The sequence below is a fragment of the Neocloeon triangulifer genome, unplaced genomic scaffold, assembly GCF_031216515.1.
Source record: "Neocloeon triangulifer isolate White Clay Creek 2 clone unplaced genomic scaffold, ASM3121651v1 ptg000006l, whole genome shotgun sequence".
Classification (NCBI taxonomy): Eukaryota; Metazoa; Arthropoda; class Insecta; order Ephemeroptera; family Baetidae; genus Neocloeon; species Neocloeon triangulifer.
The window spans coordinates 2502908-2512692 of record NW_026775549.1 but is presented as its reverse complement, the minus strand read 5'-3'; the positions used below and the strand labels follow the sequence as shown (position 1 = coordinate 2512692).

General features: G+C 35.0%; 2 protein-coding genes across 2 annotated transcripts in view; both read right to left on the bottom strand.

The window, feature by feature from the left end:
* Nucleotides 1-3: 3 nt before the first annotated feature.
* LOC132194070 (Kv channel-interacting protein 1-like) overlaps nt 4-9785 on the bottom strand; it is a 33921-nt gene continuing 24139 nt past the window's right edge. The window contains exons 4-7 of the mRNA XM_059615131.1: nt 4826-5017; nt 2915-2988; nt 813-1025; nt 4-618 (exon numbers count right to left, since the gene is read on the bottom strand). Of these exons, the coding sequence (XP_059471114.1) occupies nt 508-618; nt 813-1025; nt 2915-2988; nt 4826-5017 (590 nt within the window). The 3' untranslated portion in view covers nt 4-507. The remainder of the gene's footprint in view (nt 619-812; nt 1026-2914; nt 2989-4825; nt 5018-9785) is intronic.
* LOC132194071 (peritrophin-1-like) lies at nt 1200-2644 on the bottom strand. Its single transcript, XM_059615132.1, has 2 exons — nt 2557-2644; nt 1200-1901 (listed from the first exon to the last, which is right to left on the bottom strand). The coding sequence occupies exon 2, from the start codon at nt 1890-1892 to the stop codon at nt 1470-1472; it is 423 nt and encodes a 140-aa protein (XP_059471115.1). The 5' UTR covers nt 1893-1901; nt 2557-2644; the 3' UTR covers nt 1200-1469.

Below are 9785 nucleotides of genomic sequence, written 5' to 3'. Positions count from 1 at the left end.
CATCCAAATTATTCCACACATGGGGATAAAAATCAGGGCTCAAAAATGAAACAACGTCTGTTTAAAGAAACTTTAAAGTGGCATGTGTATATTTTTTGTAGGAATATTGCCTTACAAGTAGAAATACAATGTATTCTTTTTGTTAACAGGACGTGGCGAAATTTCAATCGACACATAATGATGTTAATTAATTTAATTCAATCAATAATACAGTAAATATTTAACATTTACAATATAATATGTATGTATGTAAGGGTACAACTTGGCCATTTTCAAATTTCCTTCCATGCACATTCAAAAAATTCACTAATAAATATTTTGTGTAGTAAAGCACACGGGTACAGCAGTCGGCACAAAAGTTCTCTCTCTTTGTTAAAAGTACACACGGTCAAGTGAGTTATTTTGAGAAAACGTACGCGAGAGAAGACAAACTCGTTTTCCAAAAATTTCACGCTGTGAACATGTAAAAAGTCACCAAGTGGATGATCGGGTCATCAAACACGTGGGTCAGATGGATGAGTCAAAAACACACATGGAATGGGAAATAGCATCGTCTTGGGTGCAGCACGTCAGGAACTCGTCCAAGGTGACCACACCGTCATGATTCTGGTCCATTTTCTGAGACAAAAAAGTATCAATATACCGTATTATTTAAAACCACAATATTTATAAATTATGATAAAATTTGTAATTAAAATAAATATTTTCAAATTTGTTCTCTGTTTTAGAGAAAAATTTTGTTTCCAAAATGGAACAAATGTATGGCAAAGTTCTAATATATTTTTTTTTCAATCATAGCAAATTCAGTCCACCTGGAATATCCTATCGACTTTGTCTTTGATCACAGCGTCATCGACAAAAGGATCTGTAAACTTTCCCATGAGATCGTAGACTGCAGTCACAATGTCCGTCATCTCCTCTCTTGTAATGCAACCGTCTCCGTTGATGTCGTACAGTCCGAAAGTCCATCGTAGCTTTTCTTCCAAAGACCCGCGGGACAGGGTGGACAAACCGAGGACAAAATCCTGAAGAATAATTTGCTTTTGAGCCAATTTTAAATAGTGTTAGTAGTGGAAAATGAAATTGAAACAACTGAAACAAGCAAATTAACTGTGAAATACTGACAATTGTAGTTGCAAAAGAATAATTCGAATAATTAATTTGAAGAAGTTCAAAAGAGTGCCGATGATCACTCTAATTTTTATTTCCATATTGTAATTTCTTAAATTATTATAAATCATTGTTTGGGCTCTGTAGAAAGATGCTCCGATAATTTTTCATTATAATTTTTTGCACATTTTATTGTATCTCCACGCAATTATTATCCTTTTTTCAACCATTCCTTTTTTATATGAGGAATACAACAATTTTATTGAGAACATTTTTAATTTTCAACACATAACACATATTTTTTGATTATATTTTGTAATTTTAAAAACTACATTTTATCTATATTTTTGTAACAAATATTATTGGATCAAGCCCTCCTTGTTCCGAGGACAGAGAGCCTTGTCAGGCCAGTCACATAGGTCGGTGTCAACGTTGAAGTGCAACCCCTCGCTGCAGTTCATCAGGACAGGCATGTTCACATCGTTGCACTGGAAGAAGGTGGAACAGTCGTTGAGGTTGGGCACAAAAGCTCCAGGCTTTTCGCACTCATACCCGCCGACCTGGCACTTGGCTTGGTACGGCCAATCGCACACTTTGGTGGCGTTGTTGAAGTGCAGACCATCGGGACAAGATTGCTCCTTCAGTTGTTTGCCGACGCAGGTGTGGAATTTTGTGCAGTCGTCCGGATTCGAGTACCGGTGGTTTGGTAAACATGGATCGCTTCCCATAGCAGCCGAGAGCAGTAGAAGGACGGAACAAACTTGAAGAACCACAGCGTTCATTTTTCAGCTCTTAAAATTTGATTTTGTGAAAATAATTTAGATATATGGGTTAAAAAAGGTGTAGATTGATACACATATAACTGTACTAAAATTTAAAAAAAAGTATCATATTGTTAGTATAACATAAATCGTAATAATAATTCTGTATTGATAAAATTTTGCAAAATTTGATTTTGTGAAAGAATTATTATTTTGCTTTACAAATATTATGAATTTTTAATTCCTCATTTTAGAGTTCCGATTGGAACCAAAAATAATTTAAAAAAACAATAGACTAAGATTTTTAAATACATACTATTTTAATTTAAAACTTTTTCCATTCACCAACCTTTAGCTTCTACACAATAAAATCTATTATATGCTAGAAATGTTTCTCCAAAAAATTATTCATATTTTCTCAAAAGCTGAAAAAAAGCTTCACATTAAATACATACATAATTAAAACGGTTTTATTCAAAATAATGGCTCTGCGTTTTTAAATAACAAGAAAAAAATCGTTTAATCAACTATCAACCTTCCATTTTTGATTCCACTGCTCAAAATATCTACAACCCTAAATTTTGCAATAAATTAATTTCAATTAAATTTAAATATAAGCTTATATTAGAGAAATATTTTTTCTTGCGATAGAATGGAATTGTCTTTGAAAATTATTGGAACAAACCTATCGTATTGTGTCACTAGCAACAGGTACAGACAGACTGATAATATTCAGCATTCTTTACAAAAACAAGACATATTCTCCGTGATGAAATAGCAAAACAAAAGTTATCGCAAGCGTTTTGAGCCGAGTTATCCAGGACAGGCACGCAGATAACATTTCCTGCTGCAGTTTCAAAACGGTGACATTTGACATTTGAATAACTTTTGGTTGCCCTTTTAGTGGCGCGCAGGAGGAAAAGTCGTCTTTGAAGTGTGCGAACCCAAAAGAGCAGAAAATACCCAACTTTTGTTTTTTTTTCGGCAAGTTTTTTTCGTAAAATAAAAGGCAAAAGGGGTGAAATGAAATATTATATATTTACCTCAAAACTAAGCAGCCCACTGTGGTCGTGGTCCAGCGTGTTGAATACATAATGTGCGTATTGACTGGTGTTGGCTGAAACAGAGCGATAGAAGCTAGTTTACGTTATTAGCTTAAGCAAAGCCGCTCTCTGCGGAACTGAAGCACGCTCGATCGGCAAAATGGGACGACTGGGAATTTAATCGGCGAAGCGAACTGCTTATTACGAGTTAAAGTTTCTGATGAGACGCGAAGAGCAGCTCATGCCAATTTATCGAATTACGGATTACTTGGAAACTCCAGACTTGTTTGACAAAGCCTCGTTATTTTGTTTTAATTTACTTTGCAAATGCTGTCCAAAGTTGCGAATTTCAGTCGGGGGCTTTCTGAAGTACTATTTTTATATAAATTTAAATTTGCACAGACGGTTATTCTTGTTCAATTTGAATTCGAAATTAATCTGCTATTTGAGATGGCAAATCTCGATTTCAGTGAGATTTTAGGCAGGTCTTCATCTGACTTACTTCACAGTCATTCTTAGGGTTAAAAATAAATCTGCAAGATTGAAATTTATAAGTGAGAAAAAAAAATGTTTTTAATATTTAATGATTCAATTCTGCTCCTGTTTAAAATATTTGACAACTCGATAGCGATTGAAATACTATGTTTGCGAGCAATAGAAAATTTATATTTCATTCATTATTTTAAATAATTATATTTGACATTTTTTTATTCGGCAAGACTCGGGATATGAGAGTAAAAATAATTTGTCTTTTTTTTACTTTTTATTGAAATCCAAAGCATGAACAAAATTGAAAACCACGTTTATTTTAACTTTTATGGTTTAATTGTACTTTATATCTCAATATTTGCTGGTTTTTCTATACGCTCTAAAAACAAAATCTTTTCAGTATAAGTTCCAAAGGAGTTTATCAAAATTTATTACAAGCTGCACACTCGACCCTCTTATTTTAAGGCTAAATTTTTGCTCTATATGATACGTCACAGTCTCTTTTTTCATCGTATTTTTATTCACGCGCTGATTTGTGATTAAACACGCGAAATTTGAGTGCTTTTTCATTGACAAAAGTTAAGCGATGTGCTAACAAAAGCACGTGTTGTTTCTGAATGAAAAAGATGTGCGCGATGCGATGAGAAAAGTTGGCGAAGCACCTGCGCTTGATTATGCGAAGAGTCACGGTCGACCTGCCTGCCAGAGAGCGAGTAAATAAAATGTCAATGCAGCCGATCGAGCGACATCGTGTTTCCAATATTCACGATAAAAAGCGTCCAAGAATGTGAAAAGAAGAGAGGAAAGCGTCTGGTGGTGACGGTTCAGAAATATATGTTGCGTTAAAAGCAACGAGCGAAACGAAACACGGCGTGCTAACTTCTTCCATCAAGAAAAAAACGGGGCACATATTTTTAGAGAAGATCGGGAACAAAGTGAAAGTGCTTTTTGTCTGTATCATGAATATCCATTTTTTTTTGCCGGATCGTGTATGTATCAAATTTATTGAAAAATTGGACCACTCAATTATTTGTATTCAAGTTAAATAAAATATTACTATTACTACTATTAGACATTTAATTCATTCTTGAATATTTAAAGTTGTTAAAATTTCTAGGGTGAAATTTTGAAATTGATACATTTAATTTATCGTTACTAGAACACTTTTCAAAAACCTACCAAACCTTTATTCTAAGACTGGTTGCATCAATATCATTGGGTTATGTTATTTGTATTGCTATATAATACATTTTTTTATTGTATTGTTAAAAATAGCATCGAAAATCGTTAAAAAAAATTCCATGCTATGAGTAATTTTTCCTCATAAGCGCAGTTTAGTCGATCAATAATTTTGTTTTAATTTTAAAATATAATATTTGTATAGTAAATGAAAAAAAAACTAAAATTGGGGAAAAATCTCACCTCCTTGAGGGAAGAACTGTGAGTAAATGCCCTTGAAAGTGTCCTCTCGGACAACCCCCGACGGACACTCGGCCTTGAAGCCGCGGTATATCCTCTTCAACTCTGGCTCCGAAAAGCGGGTCGCTTTGCATAAGGCCTCCAAACTGTCTGGTCTGTAACTCGGCGGCGCCTCCAACTCCTCCAGCTCCGAATCTGCGAAAGAGGCAAAGTGTGTAGCAGATAACGAAGAGTGGGCGAAAGAAAGGTTAGTGCAATCACGGCCGAGGGCGCGAATAAAAAATAAAACGGAGAAACTGGAATCGTTGGTCCCAAAAAAGGAGGGCAAAGTGGAGCGACCCGAGTGCAAATGACTAGGAGGCGCTCCTCGTTTTTTACCCAACGCAAACTTGACTCCGGTCCAGGCCTGCTTGACGAAATTCAACAGCCTGCGGTAAATGGAGCGGGTGGCTCTGGAGGCTCGCGACGCGGACCCGGAGAGACCCTGTCGTCGTGAAGAAGTCGGCCCGTGATGCAAATGATGCTGCTTGGCCTGCGGCGTCGGCCCGCTACTCACCATGCCGTACATGCCGCCGCCTTGCCGCCACCCTCTGCCCCCGCCGACACGCTGCTGAAGAAAACAGAAAAACAAAACCTGCGTGTTTATTGTTTCTTTGGGGGGGTTTTTGTATGGAAAACAGGAAAAACTGCTTCACCTCCAGAAATCCCACTGCATTTTCTTTTTATAACTGCATTCCAAATTTATAATTTTAATTTTGATGTCCATTCAATGAGTAATCACTGATATAAACGATCTGTGCGTCCCAATATTTGCTAGACTCATTTCAATAGTAAGACAGTACAATCAACGAGGTAAATAACAAATAATTATCAATTCTGTATATTTTGTAACTAAAACAAATATGGTAATTCTACCAAATGTTTTAACTAAAAAAATTGACATATTTCAAAAACTAAAAATAGTATTAAATAAATATTCAATAATAAATTTAATATTCTAAATATATTACGTTGTTCTAATGCATAAAAAATTTAAAAGTGATTTAATTAAATAATAATAGCAAATTATTTGTTTTGCTTGTAAGATAATATTTGTCTGTTTATTTGCAAGTTCTTCTTGATAACTCAATAATCAAGAGGTAGGCAAAACGCTTGCCATTTATGTACAGCATGTTGCCTATCATCTTTTTGTTATTTATTTACTCTTCCATTAAAAAAACGTCATTGCACAAATTAATAGAAATGTTATTTCACGAATTTTTGAAAATCTGAATCCGCGAACTTAAAACAAACTTAAAACTTTCTGTACTGTATTGTACAATGCTGAAAATACATTGCGGAATAAATGAATAATATTACAGAAATAACGAATTGTTGTGAAAACTCAATAAAATGGATTCTCATCTTTCAAACAAGTGTTTCTTGTTCCGTTTCTATAAATTTATGTAAATTTGAATGCCCATAATGCTTCCGAGAAAATTAAGAGCCATTTCAGGCGTGCTTCGAACGGTGAACGCGGATCATGAATTTTTTAAGAGCTGAGCAAACTTGATTTTCCTGAAAGGCATTTTTCTCCACAGCCTTTGTTTCAAAAAGTGCAACTCTCCCAAGGCGACGGATGACTTCTCGAAATACTCGGCTGCGCTCAAATTTTCGTTGCAAAACGAAAGTAGCAAAAAATATTTTTAAAGCACACACAAGAAGAGGAAAAGAGGTCGGCGCTGAAAGTACTTTCTTTGATGAATATTTTAGAGGGAATAAAAAAAAAACGGAGGTTTTCGTACTGCGAACAAAATCCTCTGACAATAAGACACGAATCAAGTTTAGCCTTAATCGCTGCGGCCCTCCAGGAATTTGGAAGGCTTAAACTAATATCCCTTGCGGCAGCGCGGATTACCATTACCTGGTAAGGGCCATCGATACGTCCGCCGGCCCTGCTCTCCTATATTATATTGCATGCATCGGAAATTCCTGAGGGAACAACTTGGCACACACGCGCCTCATTCCCAATGTACCTTCCTTAATAATGGCCCGGCGTATAATTATAAATGTCCAATACTCGCGTCCCTTTCCACACGCATCGATTTTCCGATTGCTTCATTATAGTTGCGCTAAATACCGACTTGAGCTAATATAACCGCTTGAAAGATTCATGATGGATGGGCTTGGAAGGAAATAATTATATCTATTCATCAGGTCTCGATAATTATATTTGAATTAATTGTGGATCCTTCAAGGAATTTCCGGTGAGAAAATAGTTATTCTTCACTCTTCCCTTTCTCATAATCATGGACAATAAGAATGCGAATTTCAGTTTTGTGTTGTGTGTCATTAAAAAGCAAACAAATAACTTATCTCAATATGCTTTTGACACAAATAATTTTAAATCAATTTTTGAAAATTTTTATTTCTGATAAAACCCAGGATATATGGAAAAAAGATCTGCAATACAAGAGTAAAATTTTCAAGTAAAATATGATAAAAAAAGAAGTGTCTTTCTTTGAGAAAACTAAAGAAACGGACGATTTTGTTCCACATTTTTTTAATTAGAATGGTACCAATTGCAAAAATCCATTGTCCACATGAATTTACGGAGCGATTTTTAAAAATATTATATTTTCTCAAATTACTTTCAAGAAGTTTGTTAATTGGGTTCAGACTGACTGACTGAGGGCAACTTTGCCCCAAACATGAGGTTATCTAAATTATTAAAAAGGTTAAAATAATAGAAAAAGTGCTGAACATTGTAAATTCTAGATTTAACTCTAGAATAATGAAGATAAGATTAATATTGCTAATTATAGTGTAAAACTAATTATATTCTTGAAACTTGTTAAGCATTGCGAAATTTCAAACGTCCAATTTATCTTGGATTGATTTCTTAATGAAATGAAAGCCTCCCATTCCCCATTTTCCAGAAACAATAATGACTGCATTTCTGGCCTTCCTTTTTAATTTTAATTGAGCTAAACATTAAAAATAATCGAAAAAAATTCCTTTTGTCACTTTCATCAGTTGGTAATTACATTCTTCTGTCATAATCCTATTAAAAATGGTTTTCAACTGTGAACCCTTTCTCCAGCGTGAACTTTGCTCTCGCAATTTTTCCAGCTCAAACGGCACTAATTGAAACTCATTCGCAACTGCAGCCAGCATAAAACTCATCCGGATCGCTTCTGTGCACTTGAGTGTAAAATTTCCATTGAGTGGGAGATGCGACACAAAAAGCACTGGCAGAAATTTTTCCATTTCGTTTCGCTCTGCGGCAATAACAATAAAATGTTTCAGTCTCTCTTTGATTTCCATATTTAACGAATGGCATTTACCTGGAAAATGAGCTCATCCATTTCAACATCAGGGACAGAAGCATGTGTGCGTTAAAATGCACCGAGTGCAAATACATTCGTGCTGTGGATAGAACCGCTCTATTTAGCAAATTAACGCTTGAACGAGACGCACAGAGGACTTGGTGAATGCATAACTCTGCCCTTGCATCATAGTTTTCAATTCATGCTTCCACGGCAGCACGCTAACAATTTGAACTAAAAATTTAATATCCATGTGTAAATAGTACTCGTTTGCGAGCTCCAGTTCGAACAATTGAATTGCAATTCACCACTCCTCAATTAGTTTAAGCGTTGGAAATTCTACAGTAATCATATGGATTGACTGAAATGTTATCACTAAAAATAAAATAAAAAATTCACGTTATCTTGAATGAAAAAAATTTAAGACGTCTCAAATGAAAAAAAATATTAACAATATACGAAAATATTCATAATTAAAATTAAAAAAAACAATCAATTTATAGATAAATTTCAAATCAATAAATAATAGTAGATATACCCTAAAAATCCTTATTGATAGTCCTGTCGCAGCACTAGTTATTTCTGCGACTGCACTAGGGATTCTCATTGTGAGCAAAGCAAAAGTTTGTTTAATTGATACAAAGTGTGTCAATCAAGCGAATCAATAGGATGTCAAATATAGGCAAAATTAAAAAAATATTTTTAAATTGTCTATTAATTATTCCTTTTTTCATTGAAAATCATTTTATCAAAAGCTTCACATTCATAACAGAGAAAATGAAACGTATCCAAAGATCACAGATTAATTTTAATTAATTAACATTATAGTGTATTAAAGATTCCAAATATTTAAAGTGAAGAAAGATAATTTATAATTTAATAATTTTGGCTTTGAACTTTTTATAATTTCTTTGTAGAGCACAAAAAAATTATTAATTAATTAATTGATGCGTTACTTCACAAATATTAAAATTTATTGAAATCAAGAAAAATTCATTCTGATGAATTAAATTATCTCTGATGTTTATAAAAACAGTTGAAGTACATATTTATAAATAATTTTTATTTTAATCTTACAAATTTAAATATTCTCTGGGGTTGAGTGCAAGTGGCAGAAAATTGCATAGGCACGCACTTGCGCGAACGTGACTTGCGTGCCGAGTGTCTGAAATAAACACCAGCTGCAAAATCCGCTTTTCCATCAGCCGACGAGAAGAAGCTTTGGCGGCCGAGAATTTAATTTTAAAAAGCTCGCCGGCTCGCCCTCAATTCAGCAGCAGCGTCCTTTTTTTTATTTTGGCTAACCAGGCGCTGCGGAGAGGGCAGTGGTCCAGTGTATAATAATAATAATAATAATATGTTTGTGTGGGTTTTAATTCAATTGGTTTGTGCGGCGAACCCCAAGAGTTGCCTGCGCAATTTATTAATTTGCCGGACGGTGGGCGGCAGCGACGCTCCCGCCGAACGCGCTTTTCTCTCTGCGACGCGAAAAGAAGCAAGGAGCTCGCTTGATAATCGAGCACGTCAATAAAGCGTCATTCCACGAGCATCCCCAGTCGCCTAGGCAACCGCATCGGCACACTCGGGCTCCTCAAAGGCGCGCTATTTTACAATAACACACGTACAAACACACGCGGCCATACAACTATAAAAAT

Excerpts from the sequence above, each read along its gene's own strand:
- LOC132194071 (XM_059615132.1), bottom strand. The coding sequence starts at position 1,892 with ATGAACGCTGTGGTTCTTCAAGTTTGTTCCGTCCTTCTACTGCTCTCG.